Source organism: Ailuropoda melanoleuca, chromosome 7 (assembly GCF_002007445.2).
Source record: "Ailuropoda melanoleuca isolate Jingjing chromosome 7, ASM200744v2, whole genome shotgun sequence".
Taxonomy (NCBI): Eukaryota; Metazoa; Chordata; class Mammalia; order Carnivora; family Ursidae; genus Ailuropoda; species Ailuropoda melanoleuca.
The window spans coordinates 49821236-49841643 of NC_048224.1; the positions used below are offsets into that span (position 1 = coordinate 49821236).

The 20408-nt window shown below is 38.4% G+C and overlaps 2 protein-coding genes across 18 annotated transcripts in view; one reads left to right on the top strand and one right to left on the bottom strand.

The window, feature by feature from the left end:
- The window catches only part of DENND1A (DENN domain containing 1A), a 490265-nt gene that overhangs the window by 461346 nt on the left and 8511 nt on the right, over positions 1-20408 (bottom strand). The window lies entirely within an intron of this gene.
- Positions 2242-2406, top strand: LOC109489753 (40S ribosomal protein S29-like). Its single transcript, XM_034664485.1, has one exon. The coding sequence runs from the start codon at positions 2242-2244 to the stop codon at positions 2404-2406; it is 165 nt and encodes a 54-aa protein (XP_034520376.1).

Below are 20408 nucleotides of genomic sequence, written 5' to 3' on the forward strand. Positions count from 1 at the left end.
TCCTTGGGGAAATAGCTGATTCCAGGGCTGGGGCAGAGAAAGTACAAAATGAGCTGGAACATCTTATTGTGTCAGAAAGCAAAGAAGTGCTCAAAGAATGATGGCAACTATCAAAAGACCAGCTTGAAAAGGCTCCCACTGGCCAGATCTGGGGTAATTTCAGCGTCGAATTCAATAATGACAATAACAGATTATTAACCCATCAAATAAAACAGGAAACCATAAGTCCACATTGATATAAATAAGTGAATTGAAAACTGAATGAGAAATGGACCGTTTACACAGTTTCAAAGTAACTTCCCACCTACTAATTGCAAGAGGGAAAAGAGTAACTTTTTAGTGTAGAAGTTTAGCAAAAACTACCTTAATCAACTCATTAAAGTGATCAACATAAGTAATGAGACAAACTGTTAGAATGCAGTGGGGAAACAGCATCATTTCCATGACATTCCTGTCAAGGATGCTTCACCAGAATCGAATCTTAAGAAACATCAGACTATCAGATAAATTCAAATTGATGGATCTTCTAAAAAAGGCCTGGTCTGTAATCTTTAAAAGTGTCAGGTCATAGAAATCAAGGAAAGACTAAAGAGCTCTTCCAGATGAAGGAAACCAAAGAGACATGACAACTGTACACAATGTATGATTCTGAACTGGATCTTTCTGCTATAACAAATATATATATATAAATATATATATATAAATATATAAATATATATATATATATATATTACTGAGACCACTGAAATTTGAATGGGGTCTAAGGATTAAATGTAGTAACACATCAATGTTAATTTCCTGATTTTGATGGTTAGATTGTGGTTTTATAGGAGAATGTCCTTGTTTGTAGGAAAAGCCCACTGAAGTATTCAGGGGTGATGAGGCATCAGATCAGCACCTCACTTGAAATTGTGTTGTTTTTTTTTAAGTTCTTTATATTATTCACAGTGCATTGGACAGAATAGAGTATTACCTTAGTAATGGGGAATAATTAGTACTAGGCTGAGTACTGCTTCAATCCCACCTAACAAATCTTAAAATTAAAACCCAGAGGATCAAACTCTTTCATACTCAACTTATGAAATATATGAAACAATGGTTTTCAAGATATCAGGCAGCAAAGCACAGCAATCTCTTCAGAGATGGAAAACAAACAAGATGAGCTTTCGATTGCCTCAGACCACCGCCATAAGTCCAAGAATATTCATAAGAACACAAAAATACCCCACACCCAACAAAATTAAATACACAGTGTCTGGCAGTCAATAAAAAGATTACCAGGCATGCAAAGAATTAGGAAAATACAACCCATAACAAGAAAAGCCAACCTACAACTTACATAGATGTTAGAATTAGAAGACAGGACATTCAAACAGTTGCTCTAACTGTATTCCAAGTGTTCACAAAATTAAGAGATATAGGAGATTCAAAAAAAACCCAACTGAATTTCTAGAGATAAAAACAATGAAAAATCCACCAAATAGGATTAACTGCAGACTAAACACTGAAGAAAAGATTAGTGAACTTGAAGACATTGTTCTAGAAATTATCCAAGATGAAACACACAAAGGAGAAAAATTCAAACAAATTCAAAGCATCACTGACCTACGGAACAACTTCACACAGCCTAAATATATCAGTAATTGGAATCCCCAAAGGGGGGCAGGAGGCAGAAAAACTAATGATCAAAAACTTTCTAAATTTGATGAAAACAATGCACAAATCCAGAAATCTCAACAAACCCCAAGCACAAGAAACAGGAAGAAATCTAAGGCACATAATAATCAAATTCCTCAAAATCAGTATTAAAGAGAAAATCTTAAAAGCAGAACAAAAAACACAGGTTACATCCACAGGAACAAAGATTAGAATGACAGATTTCTTGTCAGAAACTAGGCAAATGAGTGAACAGTAGAGCAGCATCTTTTAAGTACTAAAAGAAACTGACAACCTTGAATTCTATTCCCAGAGAATATTTCAAAAGTGAAGACAAAGATTTTTCAGACATTACAAATGCTGAAAGAATTCATCAGCAGCAGACCTGCACTACAAGAAATGTTAGAAGTCCTTCAGACGAAAAGAAATGATGCCAGATGGAAATATGGACCTATACCAAGAAATAAAGAGCATCAAATATGGTAACTACATGAACTAAGTAAGTCAAATGATCATCCCAACAGATGCAGATGGTTTCACTGGAGAAAATTCTACCTTTTGCCTTGTTGCATCTAAGAGGGAAAGATGGGTCACCAGCAGTTCTACTGGAGCCATCTGAGGAAATCTGGCCAGCGTTCTTGTTGCATCTACTCAAACTTGCATGGTCTGATCCTGATATGTGGCCTCAATATGTGCCCCCAGGGTTTCTGTCAGTACTCAAGGGATACAGGCTTCATTAAGTTGGATTAAATGAACTTCCTTGAATGGGTCATCCAAGAGGCCTACCTACTGCAGATACCCAAGATACCTACCCTAATGTTAACTCACTGCACATAAAATAAAAATATTTCAATTAAAAAAAAAAAGAATACCAATTCTATACAGTATCTTCCAGAAAACAAGATAAAACACTTCAATTCATTTTACAAGGCCAATATTACTCTAATACCAAAACCAGACAAAGACAGTACCAAATATATAAATTCTAGACACACACACACCACACACACTATAGATCGATATCCTTTTAGCCACAAAAATCCTTACAAAAATATTAGTAAATAGAATTCAACAAGATACGCCATGACAAGTGGAATTTATTCCAGGGAAGCAAGGCTGGCTTAATACTGAAAATCAATCAATACAGTCTATGCCATATTAATAGGCTAAAAAAGAAAAATCAAAATTATGATATCAATTGATGCAGAAAAAGCACTTCATAAAATTCAACACACATTCATAATAAAAATTCAGAAAACTAGGGATACAGGGGATCTTCCTCAAGCTAATAAAGGACCTCTATGAAAAACTTATAGTTAACATTATACTTAATGGTGAAAGGCTGAATACCTTCCCTCTAAGATTGGAAATAAAGCAAGGCCATCCACCCTCACCACCTTGTCATTACATTAAACAGTTAAGTCAAGGCAATAAGGCAAGAAAAATAAAAGGCAAACAGACTGAAAAGGAAGAAATCAATTTTTTCCCATTTGCAGACAACATGACCATCTATGTAGAAAAAAATTTGGAATTGAAATTGAGAAAATTTCATTCTTTTCTATCTACAATTCTTCCATTTTCATCTAATCTCCTTTCAGGAATTTTTTCTGTGCACTCCTTCTCTGATAGTGTTCAAAAGCAAAACCATAGATTTGGATAGCTACAGATATGAGACTTCAAAAAGCACAAACCAGGGGCATCTGGCTGGCTTAGTTGGAAAAGCATGTGACTCTTGAACTCGGGATTGTGAGTTTGAGCCCATGTGGGATGTAGATATTACTAAAAATAATAAACTTTTAAAAAGCACAAACCATAATGTGAAAAACTGATGGGTTTGATTACATGAAAATTAAGAATTTCTGTTCAAAAAAGGAAATTTTTACTTAAAATGGAAATATTTTGTCCATTTACGTGTGTGTGTGTGTGTGTGTGTGTGTGAGTGAGAGAGAGAGAGAGACCCACGGGAAAATATCCAGCATCATTCCATTTTAACAGCAACTCATGTAACACCAAAGTTCTATGGGAACATGGTTTGAAAACTGCTATAAATTCATCCATCACGAAGAAGTAAAATATAGGAATATTCCCTTAGAACATAAAGGGACCAGGGTTAAAAACAAGCTGAGTCAGATTCTCTCTTCTAAGAATCCAGAATTGACTCTCAGAGCTGGCATCACTTATACGACTTGTTCTGGAACTTAGGTCCGTGCCCTGTTTCAACAAAATCACCTGAAGAACCTTTTTGAAAACACAGATTCCCAGGTCCCAGAGGTTCTGGTTCAGAGGGTCTAGAGTGGGGTCCCAAAAAAATTTTTTAAGTTCCCCAGGTGATTCTGGTGCATAGCCAGCCAGGTTTAGGACCCACTAAAATAACAGCGCTTAAAATTGAAAGAAGGAGGGAGACAGAAAATCCAGTGCAAGAGTCTGTAGGGTCCCTGACAGACTAGAAGAGCCTAATGGTTGAGGGAGTGCTTTGAGGGCCTAATTATGGTACTTTATTAGCTGAGTGAGTGTTCAGGAGTGGACAGGGTCTGTGTGACCAGCCATGGACACCCGTTCAAATGTCTGCCATCTCCTTAATATAAAGAGCATTAACAGAGAGGAAAGCAACTTTAATTTTCCTAATGATTTTCAGCCATGGTGTGTCTGCTTACTCACCCAGGTAAATAATATCCATTTTTAATTTAGGACATATTTTTCATAGTTTACCTATTCTCTAGATTTATGGATAGATGGTAATTAATCAGACATTAAAACTTATCAATATAAGAAAAGGCATCTTGGAATACCTAATCAGCCCAAGTCCAGGCCCTTAGTTACTCTCTGAGAATTCCAATGTGAAATGGAGGAACAAAACAATCCATAGACTCACCAAGTAACACCTCAGGGCAAAGTCAACATTAACACCAAGAATGCATACTGTAAAACGGCAAGAGGTATAAGAAGCAGGAGTCCTAGAATGGTGAAAACTACTTGCTTGCCCTGGTTCTGGCAATGAACTAGCTGTGCAGCTTGGAGCAAGAAATGAGAGCCAGGAGGTCTAAAACATGAGCATGTGGGGACTGGCTGTAGCACAGCTTCAAAGACCTCCCTCTGTAGGATCCAATTTCCCCATCTATGAACAGATCACTAAAAGATCTCTTCCAGTTCTAACATCTTGTAGCTCTAGCATTCTAAATCAAAAAGATTTGCAAAAGTCTTTTTTTTTTTTTTTGCAAAACACAAAGTTATATTATAGTTGTTAATATGAAGGCTCATGATATTTAGATCAAAATATTGACTTAGTAGTGCCTGGCTGGCTCAGTCGGTTGAGCCTCTGACTCTTGGTTTTGGCTCAGGTCCAGATCTCATGGGTCTTGGGTCGCGGGATTGAGCCCCACATCGCTTGTACCTCAGCAGGGAGTCTGCTTGAAGGATTCTCTTCCTCTGCCCCTTCCCCTACAGGCACACATTCTAAAATAAGTAAACCTTTGAACATATATATACACATTGATTTAGACTAATACAAATGCTAGCTTTCCAACTTGTAAAAGTTCTTTGTCCTGAAATTCAACAAACACTTAAGTGAAAGACATTCACTTTTTTTTAAAAGATTTATTTATTTATTTTGGGGGGAAGAGGTAGAAGGAGAGGGAGAGAAGCAGACTCCCTGCTGAGCAGGGAGCCTGATGTGGGGCTGGATGTTACAACCCTGAGATCATGACCTGATGGGAAATCAAGAGTTGGATGCTTAACTGACTGAGCCACCCAGGCGCCCCAACATTCACTCTTCTAGGGCAGTGGTTTTCAGTGTAGAGCAGAGGTGTATCGGAGGCCTTAGCAGAAAGAGAAGGGGAATGAAAGAGACCCATCACATCGATCTACTTTCACTGGTTTTTTTAAAGATTTATTTATTTATTTGTTTGTTTGTTTATTTGAGAGAGCATGCATGCACACGCATGTGAGCAGGGGAAGGAGCAGAGGGAGAGAAGCACACTCCTCGCTCAGCGGAGCCCCACACTGGGCTTGATCCATCAAACGTGAGATCATGACCTAAGCCGAAACCGAGACTCAGACGCTGAACCTACTGAGCCACCCAGGCACCTGTACTTTTCCTGTTTTATGTCTAAATTTTAAAGAAGGCTCCTCTGACACAGGGTTCCACACCTTAACCAAAAAAAAAAAACAAAAAACAAAACAAAAAAAAAAACAAAACAGTTCAAAAAGCATATATGCAAACAAAACAAACATATACGATAGGTATGTTTATTATCCAGTTCACCAGTGAAGAAACTAAGGTACAGACAGTTGAAGTACTTGTCTGAGCTCACACACTCAGGGAATGAGGAAGCTGGGACCAGAACCCAGGCCTTTTGGTTCCAAAGTCCATGCTCCTAACTACTATGCTAACGCTCTACATGCCGCAACACAGCTCAGAAAATACAGACAAAAATATAACGTGAATCTCCAAGACTCCCAAATGCACTCGGAAATAAAGATACTAATTAGCATGACAAGCAAGGTTGTTTGCAACTGAGTCTCAGCTAGACCCTTCAGTCAGCTTCCGCCACCACCAGCTACCAACACACAACACGTACCTCCCGCACTGCAGTCACACTGACCTCGCACTGCAGTCACACTGACCTCGTCAGGCCTCAATCATACGCGCCTTTTACGTATGTTTACCATTTACTGAGCTAATTCGGAAGGGCTGGGAACTGTGCTGAGCATTTTATATACCACACCTCATTTTATCTACATGACAATCCTGTGAGGTAAGGGAGTGTTTGCGGACTTTACAAAATAGTCGTAGAGAACTTAAATAGCTTGCTCCAAGGACAAATATCTAGTAAGTAGCTGTGTATGAACTCAAACCCAGGTCTGTTGTGACTTCAAAAGGTTACGTTCTTCATCACGATTTCCTTCCTAAAATGTGCTCTCTCACCAAACATCATATTCACTTAAGATGTATCTACAACAGTGCTTAGCAAACAGGAGGCACTGGAGATATTTGCTGAAATCAATGAATAAATGAACAAATGCCTCCTCCTCTCGAGGCCTCTCTGACTTCCTTACGAAACTGAGCGGCTCTCTCTACACTGTCACAAGACTTGTTTCAAAACTCTCCCATAAGGTTTCCCAGGAGGTATTCCATGCTTTCTACTTATGCGTACACATTACCCACTGGACTGGAACCTTGTTTCACTTAATCTTTGTATTCTCAGCCTCTAACAAAAGGCCTGGCTTTTAACAAGCAGTCAGTAAGTTTATTAATTGAATGAATTTCCCTGAGGAGAAGTGAGATGAATAAGAGACTCATGATTCATATTAAAACTTCTTTTTCCTCAAGAAATAAACAACATTCAAAGCTGTGATATACTCAAATGTGTGCTCTATAAATATTTTTAGGTTTCAACTATCATCAGAGGCATCTAAATTTAACTCATTCAACACATATTTATGAGTAATCTAAATACATACATATAATGGCTCTTAAGGAGCTTACAACCTAGTCAAGGAGATAAAACATAATAAAATGCAAAGGTAAACAGTCAAACATGAGCTGCCATGAGGAAATATGTGACTAGGTGCCACATAATTGGTAAAACAAAACGCTGTGGGCTTGCAACTTGCACACCTCATCCGGCCGAAGGCCATGGGTCTGACTACCTGTGGACAGTCTACAATGAGGCTCTTTACAGACAACACCAAAATGAGGGGGAGAGCAAGGGACAGTACAGTGTGTTTTCCATACAAAAGTATTTAATTCAGTTTTTAAAACCGTCCTTAATCTGACATGTTCTTCCTGCTCTTTGCTATAAAAATATAATTTCTTTTCAAAAATAATGATGATGGGAGATCATCATTTCTTTCTGGTTCCACAAAACTTGTTTTTAAGATTTTATTGATGCAAACATTCGGAACATTTGGGAACTACCGAGCTAGGACACTCTGATGCTTCTCTTGAACAGGGAGAACCTGAAGTGAACACTGCAGAGTGAACAGGATTTGGCTAGGTGGGGAGGACAGGAGATTTTAAGCAGGGGAAACGGCCTGATAAAAATACAGAGGTGTAAGTGTTCGTGTAAAGTCTGAAGAAGAGTAACTAAATCAGGTTGAAACTTGGAAAAACTGCAGCCGTGAATTCCACTTCTGGCAATATGACAAGCTAAGTACACTTCTGATCCTCTACTGAAAACAATTATAAATAACGGATGTTTTTATCTTCTCAAATACATACACCGACGAGCTTGGAAGGAAATAAGGAAGATTCAGATGAAGAACTTAATGAAGTTAAGAACCCTACAGGGGTTTTCCCCTTGAAGGCATTTACATTGCGCAATGCAAGATTCACTCTCCCGATTAAATGGCGCGCATGGAATACAAGGCAAAAGTAACATCCAGCCTGAGGGAGAAAGTATAATATATGCTCCTCCTTCATCATTTAAACTGGGACTACAAAGGTGATCAAGATAGAAACCCATCCACACACATACACCTCTCAGGAACTATAATGAAAACAATTACTCTCAAACCTTGGCAATCCTCCTGCAAGTTCAACCACAAGCTGGCCCTCATAAGGGACTGCTACCGAATGGCCAAAAGCCTCAACCCAGGAATGCAAGTTGAAGTGTTCACAAACTGAAAGTGGCCACAGAACACTAGCAAAAAAATATGTAAACCTTCTCTGGAAAAATTCACTTCAACCCTGGCCTAAACATACACATACACACACACACACACACACACACACACTTCCAAGAAACAGTTTGTGGGCAAAAATTAGAACCCTCCAGGAAACAAAGCCCATAAATAAGAAACTCAGAAATAAAAGATGGCAGAATCAGACTTTTGAAGACTTCAGATATTGGAATTATGAGAGACAGGACATGGAATTTTCAATAAGCTTAAAGAAATAAAAGGATTGAAAATGAGTAAAGAGTAAAACTACAACATGATCAAGCAAAATTGAAAAAGAACAAAGTACTTATCAAAATAAGAAAAAAATAACTCAATGGTTGGCTAAGAGCAGAAAGGTGACAACCAACGTGAATTAGAGACACAACCAAAGTGAATTAGTGAATTTACAGAAATTATACAGAACAGTGTTTAGAGAAAGAAATTATAAAAAAGGAAAGACAAAGATAGATCCAGAAATTCTAAGACTAGTCAATATTCCAGAAGAGGTAAAGAGAATGGGGGAAAACCCAAGCTGGTTTTAAGGCTCTCTTTACCTTTTTGGATTCCCATCTTCACTTAGTTCTTGGTATGAAAAGAACTGAAAATTTTCCAAAACTGACAATGGTTACATATTCACACATTCAAGGAGTCCAATGAATGCAGAGCAGGATAAATAAAAAGAAATCTGGAAGTTCTGCTTCCAAGTACAATATAGTAGGCATACTCCACCTTGTCTCTCACAGCTATAAACCACATCTATACAACCAGGGTAGAACTCACGAAGCACCTATGTGAGGAAACAAAAAAGGTAAACAATGGTAGACGGATTGGGATAGAAGACTAGAATTCAAAATCTCACCAAATCAGTGATAAACCATACATTTACCATTTTCTTTCGTCTGGTATCACTCAGCATGGACATAAGGCAGCACAAAAACTGGAAGCTGACAACAGCATAGAGAGTTCCAGGAAAAGCTTTCTAGTTCAGGCTCAAGGAATGGGAAAGCAGGAGGGCATACAGATACCTAAAGCAGTAAGTGAAGAACCTTCCTCAAAAAAAAAAAAAAAAAAAAAAAAAAACCTTCTTTTCCAAACAGTAATGTAACCCTAAGAGAATGGGGCAAATCCCAATTACTTTCCTTTCCTCTATGTCCTCCCACTTGCCAGGTCTGGACTACAGATGTAGTCGTGAGAAGTGCACAGCAGAACAGGATAAATAAAGCCCCCGTTTTCTGGCCAACAGAACTAACAGGGAGCCCCAGAGAACTGGGGAGATAACAGAAGGAGGGAAGCTCAGGAAGATGACCCCATAAAGTTGGTTTTGAACACCAAGGCCCATCTCTGAGTCTATCAGGAAAACATGAGGGTGCCAGGTGCTCCACATTTTTACTAACACTTCATAATGTAAGTCTCTTTAATTTTAGTCATTCTACTGGATGTGTCAGGGCTTTCTCAAGGTAGTTTTAATTTGCATTTTCCCAATGACTAATGATGCTAAGCATCTTTTCATAAGCTTATTTGCCATCTGTAGATCTTTTTTGATAAAGTGTTCAAATCTTTTGCCCATTTTTCTTTATCGGATTGTTTGTCTTACTGAGTTGTAAGAGTTTATAAATTGAGTTTTTAGAATTCAGTGACTTGTCATTTCCCTAAAGAGTGTCTCTTTGGATGAGCAAAAGATTTTCATTTTGATAATCTAATGTATCAATTACTCTTGTATAGATTCACTTTTGTGTCCTACTCAGGAAGGTAAATTTGGCAGCACTTCATCATAATACTGAAGGGACAAGTAATATGGGAGATATCGAAGAGAACACCTAGATTCCTGCCTTGCATGAATGAATTAATGCATATCACACCAAAACCATTTTCTCAAAGGACATCCACAACTCACTGTTAAACCACATTGTCTCCTCTGGATTCCCATTTCTACTGACATCCCCACAGCATTCTCCACTGCTTATGTAAGTCTCTTCTTTCCCCCTAGGTTCAAACCTTGAACTGTGCTTTGCTATACTCCGCCTGAAAACAACTCTCATAGCTTCATTTTCTTCATCCGTGCCAATGATTTCCAAATCTCTATGCTCTCTTCCTAATAACAGTGGCATCCAATATTTACTGACAGCCTTACTATATGACAGGCACTAAGCCCACCTTCTAACTGCCTGTTGTGCTCTTCTCCTCGGCCCTATCATTAGTTTACAGTCAAAGTCATTCTTCTTGACCTCCCTGCCAGTTCCCCCTCCTGACTCACCAGTTTCTGTCCATGAGGTTTTGATGCTCCCAAATTGAAAACCTTGACATCGTCACCTTTTACTTTAGTTCCTCTTCTCTCCCCCATATTCAATTAATTTAACAGTTCTCCAGTTACGCTACTTAAAACACTGCAGGTTTAGGAACTAGACTGAAGGGCCAAAAATGGCCACTTCCCAATTTGCATGAAAAAATAACGTAATCTACTTTAAGTTTTCCTACCATAAATTTTTCTTAAGCCTTTCTCACTCCTATTCTGTCTATTCTAAAATATAATATAAAATATCTGATTTGGGGGGGAAATGTAGTTTGACATTTAGTGTATAAATATTTCAGAGTATTCCACACAATACCATGACTTTTAGGTACTCCATCACCTGAACACGTTTGAGCAGCACTGAGCTAATAATGTGCAACTCATATTCCTGCTAAATTGTTCTTTCCTACGCAATATGAAACTTTTCCAATGAGGAAGTCAGACCAAGGTAGGAAAGGTGAGGCCAATTTGCCAGAGAAAACGTTAAGAAGTAGGCCATCAGAACACTATAAATTTCTTCCTTTTTAATTCCAGGCTGTGACTACCCATCCTCTGGCACCAAAGAGAATAACTATCTCATATGTAGAGGAGAAACAACTTTCAGTGATCAGTATAAGGATAAATGACTTTATATTGTAGTCACCACAAGTGAGGCACATCCAGGCTGCATCCTCCACTTAAATCAACACATTCTGGACTTTCTCTGCTGATTATCAGTATTTAGTCCAGGAATAAAGCATAACATTAGCCTCAGAAAAATAAATATAAATATTTGTAATCCCAAAAGGGATCTGCCAAAGCCACATGATTTGGGGATCATCAGTTATTTGGAACAATCACAAATAGTGAGTTAAATATATGAAAAGACTACTTACTGATTATACTCTTTTAAGATGAAACCCAACCAACACCAAACTTCTACACTGTATTAAACATTAATTTAATTATTCAGCATGTATTAACTGAGTACCTACTATGTGCTTCATACTGTGCAAGTCACTCAAGGTTTAATAGTGAACAAGGCTTTTACAGTACCTGACTTCATGAAGTTTATAGACCATGGGAAAAACAAGAACAGTAACAGTGACCCGACCTGATGAGATTTTTCCTTTGGAAGACTCACTCCGGATACTGTAGAGATAGGACTGGAGAGAAGCAAGAGTGGTAAAGAACCCAGTTGGAAGGAATTACAGCCATTATGCTGAAAGTATGGTGGCCTGGACCAAGAGGACAGCAGTGGAGAAGGAGGCAAGTACATGAATCAACAGGACTTGATGTTTGGATTTCGGAGGTGAGAGGTCTCCAACAACTTACTGATCTTTCCCTCCCTCCTGCCTTCCACCTGCCTACTTAGGATTCATGAGACATCTTTAGTTCTCACTACTCACCACTCTGTAATTGACTACCAAACTCTATCTTTAGCTCCCACCTCTCCAATGACCTCCAAGTCCAAAATTTCAACTGTCGCTGGAGAGCACCCCGTGGATGGTAAAACTCACACTAAACAAAACCCAAATCAAGGCAATGAAAAAAAAAATCAAACCCAGAAAATCTCAATTTCCTTCTTTTTAATGCTAGCTCTGCCACCTTTTTCTCTGTCACCCAGGCTACAAACCCTACAGTCATCATCTATCTGGTTGTGAAGACTTTCTAATCTTCTGATACCTACACTTCTTAAAAACTATCACTGATAACTGGACTCTTAAAAGATACCGTGATGCTAACCAAAAGGAAATATCCAAATAGCAATCCTCATTACCTCTCTTCTATTATAATAGGTTAATTGGTCTCCCCACCTTCAATCACTGTGCCCTTCAATCCTGGTTACACTCGTGGATCAGACACTCACACTTTTAATAGGTAGGGGAGCCACTTAATCTCTTGAGTTACTTTTAAAATGAGTTATATTGGTTAAAATAATTACACACAAAAAGTACACTGAGAACAAAGATAAGAACAACTCTAATAGAGTATACTCAGAGTTTTAGTTTTTTCTATAGGTCTTTATTTCAGAATAGGAGAGTATCAGGCAGTGAGGGAATAAAATTTTACCTCAGTAGCACAAATACCTGCTAGTCACTAGGAATTCAACTGGAACAGTGAATATGAACCAGTTCTTCAGATACGAGATCTGAGAAGGGGACCTGACAGCCACCTAGGGCACAAAGAACAGTGCCCATGGTAACCCACTCACCCCCCTTATGGCAAACAACAAATCTCGATAGAGCTCACCTTGCTCAAGGGCATACAGAAAATAAAAGACCTTTTAAAAATACCGCAAATGGAGGAAAGAGAACATCATCTCTTAGAAGAATGTATCTCTGAAAATGATTAAGAAATATGTTTCAGGAAACTGGTATCCTTAAATAGAATGGAAAAAACATGACTTTTACAAAACAGGAACAGAAAGCTACAAGAGGATAAGAAAGACAACAAATAAGAGCCTTTTAAAAAAGGATGGAAAAAAAAAAGAGTAACTCCAAGGAGAATAAAATGCATGGCATTAGACACATTACCTATGGTATTGTTGCCAAAATGTTTTAGACATGAACTTCAGCATGAGGAAACAATGAGACAAATTCTAAATGTGGGACATTCTATAAAACAACTGGTTTGGATACTTTAATAAGTCAATGTCAGAGCCAAAATGCGGGGGGCAGAAGAACTGTTCTAGATAAAAGGGAACAAGAGACATGACAACTAAATGTGACATATGATCCCTAATTGAACCCAGGCTCAAAAACAAACAGCTGCAAAGGACATTATTGGAACAACTGAGAAAATTTAAATATGGATTGTTTATTAGATAATGTATGAATGTGAAATTTCTTGATGGTGATGAAAGTATCCTCACTATATATATATATATATATATTATATATATATACACACACACACACACACACACACACACACACACACACATAAAAGAACACAGTTGTTTTTAGGAGATAATGCAGATAAAACACCATGATGGCCTTAACTTGACGTGGGATTATTCAGCCAAAATAAAATAAATATGTGTATATAATGGGGAGGGTAGAGAGGGATTACATATCCCTTATTATAGGGAAACAAAGATAAGCATTTCCCTATTCCCATTGCATATGAGTAATACTTAATTTTCCTAAATTCAATGCTCATCCAAAAAGCTGCAGTCACTGATAACTTTTTATACTAAAAACCACACCATTTCTATATTTTTTTAAATACAATCCTCTTTCCTTTTTATGAGGCCAGCATGACCTTGACACCAAAATCAAGAACATTACAAGAAAAGAAAATTACAGCCAAAAATCTCCTATGAATATAGATGTGACCATAAAATAAATATCAGGAAACTGAATCCAGCAATATGTATAAAAAGAATCATATATCATGACCAAATGGGTTTATTCCAGGGATGCAAAGTTAGTTTAACGCTTGAAAATAAATGTCACTTACATTAATGGGAAAAATCATATCATCTCAAATAGATGTAGAAAAAGTATTTGATAAAATTCAACCACCATTCATGACTAAAACTGGCAACCCATAAATACCAATTGATGCAGACCTAAAAAACCTCTAACAAAAGTCAGCCAAAGGGCCAGAAAAGGGACAGCCTGACAAGACAGAAACAGGAAAAAAAAAACACCAAACATCAGCCAAACACCACAGAAAAATCTGTGTGGTTTCACCTCCACTCAAGCCAGCAAAGGACAAGCAGCGAGGAAACCAAATTTATACCTTGGCCAGGCTGTAATGAAGAATCCCATCCACCCACCACTGCCAACAAAGTCAAGTAGGGGGCTGGGACTTCCATCATCCCCAGCAGTAACGAGGACCCCCTCAATGTGGTTTTAGTAGAGAATGTGGATAATGTGGACTTCCGCTCTCCTGTAGTAACTGAAACTGTGGTGAGAGCAGCAAAAAGGCACTACTCTAGGGGTGCCTCCGTGGCTCAGTCAGTCAAGCAGCTGACTCTTGATTTCAGCTCAGGTCATGATCTCAGGGTATTGGATCGAGCCCTGCACTGGGCTCTGTGCTCAGAGGTGAGTCTGCTTGAGGATTCCCTCTCTCCCTCTCTCCCTGCCCCTTCCCTCCACTCATGTGCGTGCACACATGTGCTCTAAAATAAATCAATTAAAAAAAAAAAAAAAAAGCCACTACTCTACCCAGCCAGAGAGGTATCAGTGGAGGCCTCTTAGAGAATCAGAACTCCCACCTACCACCTAGTAAAAGGGTACTTCCCACCCTGGTGTTAAGGAAGCCTGAACAGGCATAGCAGCATTGTCCACAATAGCTAAATCATGGAAGGATCCGAGATGCCCTTCAACAGATGACTGGATTAAGAAGTTGTGGTCCATATATACAATGGAATATTACTCAGCTATCAGAAAGAACGAGTTCTCAACATTTGCAGCAACATGGACAGCACTGGAGGAGATTATGCTAAGTGAAATAAGTCAAGCAGAGAAAGACAATTATCATATGATTTCTCTCATCTATGGAACATAAGAACTAGGAAGATCGGTAGGGGAAGAAAGGGATAAAGAAAGGGGGGGTAATCAGAAGGGGGAAGGAAGCATGAGAGACTATGGACTATGAGAAACAAACTGAGGGCCTCAGAGGGGAGGGGGGTGGGGGAATGGGATAGACCGGTGATGGGTAGTAAGGAGGGCACGTATTGCATGGTGCACTGGGTGTCATACGCAACTAATGAATCATTGAACTTTACATCGGAAACCGGGGATGTACTGTATGGTGACTAACATAATATAATAAAAAAAACATTAAAAAAAAAGGTGTATTTATTTTTCCTCAATTTTATTAGCACTCCTGTTTTTAATATTAAGTATGATGTTGCTTGTTCATTTGAGATAGATGTTCTTTTTTATGTTAATAACATACTGTTCTGTTTCTAGTTTTTAATAATAAAAAATAGGAACTTGTGTTTAATGTTAAAAAAAAAAAAAAAAGGAAGCCTGAACAGGGACCCTACATATATACCCCAATTGGCATTAAGAAGGCAAAGTGCTCCCTTCCCCTTCTGAAGCAATGTCAGAGGAAGCCAGCTAAAAACAGTAGGAAATTTTCTTCAAAGTTCGGGGGCAATTTTTTTAGCCTAGAACTCTAGCACCATACAAATTATCAATCAGGTGTGAGAAAGTAGACATTTTTCAGACATGCAAAAACTCAAATGCACCCTTTCTGCAAGTCCACTGCTGTGGTTGTCTCCTACAAGAACTTGAATATGTACTCTGGCAAATGAAACAAAAGAACACAGGGGCCAGGAAATAATGAAATAGGAACATGGTGAAGGGACATTCCAGGATTACAACAATGTAGCTAACTTTGCACAGATCAGAACAGGAAGGTAGGAAGAAGCCATCAAGAAGAAGGAAAAAAAAAAGAAAAGCCTTAAGACTGCAAGTCCACACAGTTCCAAAATGGCACAGAATGGTATCAGTAAGCCCTAACCATAAAGATAGGTTAAGGAGGTAGAATCTAAGTTCTTAAGAACTTTAAACTTTTGTCAAGAAACACAGGAGAGATTTAAAGAAGATGCAGACCAATAAAATAAAACCATTGAGGCTTTTGGCAAATTCAAGGTCCTGAAAGGCATCAGTCGCAAGATTGAGAGACATGCCCCCCCCTTTTTTTTTGGAGAGACATGCTTATTACCACACTGCCAGGGCACAAGGCCCTGCTGCTCTGAGGCTACCAACAAGGTCAAAGTCAAAGCCAAGTCTCATGCTCACAAAAGTACCGCAGCCCCCACAAAGGCTGCAAAGTAGAGGTTTCTGTCTGCCAACATGAGGATGGAAGGACCCATGTGACACCCTGGGCTGCTATCTATACAGGGTGGGTGTCTCCCTGTGCTTTTTGTGCAAATAAATGGAAAACTAATCTATGTATTAGCATATAGAGTATAACTTTTAAGTCTGGATGGATTATAAGAAAAAAACATTTATATAACCCTGATGTTAAGAACATTCTCCTTCAGGGGCGCCTGGGTGGCACAGCGGTTAAGCGTCTGCCTTCGGCTCAGGGCGTGATCCCGACGTTATGGGATCGAGCCTCACATCAGGCTCCTCTGCTATGAGCCTGCTTCTTCCTCTCCCACTCCCCCTGCTTGTGTTCCCTCTCTCGCTGGCTGTCTCTATTTTAAAAAAAAAAAAAAAAAAAAGAACATTCTCCTTCAAATGCGATGGCAATGCACCAAAAAGAAAAGGATATTCCAGCACCCTACCTGGCCTATGTTGAATAGTATTTAAATACTCGTAATAACATTTTTATTTAAATACTCATAATAACATTTAATTTTTAGACTTAAGGATAAATAATAAAAGGCTTGGTTCTGGCCATGGATCAAATAAATAAAGTCTTTTTAAAAAATTAGAAATAATATAAACACATAAAATACTGGAAGAGGAAGAGAGAATTACTATAAAGGTACTCCTCATCTTTCACTTCAGGGAGTCAACAAATACTGCCTAAGATTAAATTAAGTGAAGATTTACCTAGGGATTATGGGTTAACCATCAGAAGAACTGGAAGTAAAATTGTTAATACAGGTTCTTGGGGGGATAGAGTACAGAATCAATGTTCTCCATCATGAGTGCTTACAAACTATTTTACGATGTGCATTATAACTTCGATTAAAATGATTTTTAAAGTTTGACAAACACATTCCATTGGTGAAGCTGTAAGGTAACAGGCACTCTCACATGCGGGAATGTGAACCTGCACAACCCCTGTGGAGGGGAATCGGACACCATTTAACAAAATTACATCTAAATTTACTCTCTGACCCAGCAATTCCACTTCTAAAAAATCTATCCCAATGGTATAATGGTAAAAATACAGAAAGGCACATGCATAAGAATATTCATTACAACACCATTTGTAATAGCAACACTGGAAGCAATCTAAGTGGCCATCAGTATAAGATCAGTTGGATAATCCATAATCCATCCATCCAATGGAGTACTAACTATGCTGTCCCTATAGAGAAATGAGGATGATCCCAGACACTGCTAGAAGTGACCTTTTTACAAGGTACAAAACGAGAAAAAGGAGGAGAGAAAAACGCATTCAGAATGCTACCATTCGGGGCACCTGGGTGGCTCAGCTGTTAAGCATCTGCCTTCAGCTCAGGTCATGATCCCAGGGTCCTGGGATCGAGCCCCACATCGGGGTCCCTGTTCGGCGGGAAGTCTGCTTCTCCCTCCACACTCCCCTTGCTTGTGCTCCCTCTCTCACTGTCTCTCTCTGTCAAATAAATAAATAAAATCTTTAAAAAAAAGAATGCTACCATTTACCTGAGGGGCTGGTGGGAGAAAATGTGAATACACACATGTATTTACCTTTACTTTTCTAATGAAATGACAAATGCACATTTTAAAAAATTACCTATGAAGGAGGAAAAGAACAGAGTGACAAGAGAGGGACAGAAGTTAAACTTCTCTGACTATACCTCTTTTGCATATTACATACCTCTACTGTAGATTTGGCTTTGAAACCATAAGTATTTTATGTGATTACAAAACAAAAATTATTTTTAAAACGCACTCACAAAAGATTAAAAGAAAAAAAAACTACATATTAAGTTGGTGACACAACCACAGAAAAAAACTATTTCTAATGGTTTTAAAACAGTAACTTGACTATACCTTCTTAGTGGGATATAATCTGAAGACAAAAAAAAACCAAAAAACAACCAAAACCTGCCAAATTTAAAAAACAACACAAAACCAACCTGTTTTCAGCCATCCTGTTGCTGCTGAGTTGTGTGGGTGTTGTGGGATAAAGCAAAAGTACTTATGTTGGTGTCACTGGATATCAGCATTTTTGGTATGAGCAATAAGAGATTCAGATACAAGGGTGATGAGGTTAAATAAAAATGTTATAGCCTTGAATTGGAAATATCAATATGAACAGTTTACCTTTAACACACACACACACACACACACACACACACACACACACACACTTCCTAGTGCTGACCCCTAGAAAAGCCTAGAATAACGGCTGACCTAGTAGCAAAAAGCAAAACAAAAAGAGTCCCGAAACCCAAACTATAATCTCTAATAGCATTTCCCACCAAAAGGAAGCAAGATTCCTTAGAGAAACAGGGGAATACAGGTCTGGAGTAGGAAAAATAGAAGATAAGCTCAGAACATCTTGTCCTACCAAAAGGCAAGGGAGCTATTAAAAACTACCACGATACCGTCAAAAGGATTCTAGAAGCTAATATGAAGAAGCTGTCACCACAGACAGGACAAATTAAACATCAGTGAGAACTACAGCAGATTCAAATATAGTAAATAGGTTTAAATCTATGTGTGTAAGTAACATTTGGGGGAAAAAAAGAGTCACCTTTGGAAAACACCAGCAAACTCAGTTTGAAAAATGAAGGGAATCAAATATTTATCCTGCTTTTCCTAGATGAACTCAGGGTAACCAAATAGTGGATATGGGGAAGTTTTTCTATAGAAGTATTGTAGGTAATATGAAGAAATGATAGATGCAAAATATCACCATTTTACAGCCCCTGATACATAGACCAAAAAGAGAGATAATCAGACATAACGTGCCTCCTGATGGAAGCACCTATCACCACATTTTACGTATTCTTGCCAGGAAAATGAACCTGAATCTGATCAAGTAACTAAATCTAACTACCAATTTGTAGGAAATAAAGGGGACAGGACATATTAAACAGGATGCAATGTAAACTACATAGGTCAAATAACACACTTCTTCAATAAGTAAATTGCAAGGGGGATAAAGACAAGATACTCATCAACCAACTGCAAAGTATGATCTTACTTGATTTAAACAATTCAACACTAAAAATATATATAACTAGAAAACTTTCAACACTGACTAGATATTTGATGATACAAAGGAATTTTTTTTTTTAGGTGTGATGTCATTGTTATGTTTTTAAAAAAGAAGGTCTATCTTTTAGAGACGCATACGGAAATATTTAAGAATAAGATAGAACAAGGGGGCGCCTGGGTGGCACAGCGGTTAAGCGTCTGCCTTCGGCTCAGGGCGTGATCCCGGCGTTATGGGATCGAGCCCCACATCAGGCTCTTCCACTATGAGCCTGCTTCTTCCTCTCCCACTCCTCCTGCTTGTGTTCCCTCTCTCGCTGGCTGTCTCAACTCTGTCAAATAAATAAATAAAATCTTAAAAAAAACATAAAATAAAATAAAATAGAACAGGGATGCCTGGGTGGTGCAGTCCACTGAGCAACCAACTCTTGGTTTCAGCTCAGGTCACTGATCTCAGGGTAATGAGAAGGAGCCCCACATCGGGCTCTGCACTGCTTAAGATTCTCCCTCTCCTCTCTAAAAACAAAACAAAAACAAAAAAAGAATGAGATGGGACAGTCAGGATTTGCTTCAAAATATCCAGGTCTAGAGGACAGGAGGAGTTATAGTCCATTATCTATAAATGGAACTAAATAAGCCATACATTAGTTAAGTGTTTTAACAGTGATGGCCATTTGAGGGTTCATTGTACTATTCTACTTTCGTAGATGTTTAAAATTTCCCTTAAAAAAATTTTAAGAACAGTAATTTTAAGCACCCAGGAAAAAGAAATGAGAAGTTAGATTAAAAAGACTAGAAGTGGGGATGCCTGGGTGGCTCAGTCAGTTGAGTATCTGACTCTTGGTTTCAGCCCAGGTCATGATCTCAGGGTTGTGGGATCGAGCCCCACATCGGGCTCAGTGCTCAGTGTGGGAGTCTGCTTCAGATTCCCTCTCTCTCTCTCTCTAATAAATAAAATCTTAAAAAAAAATTGA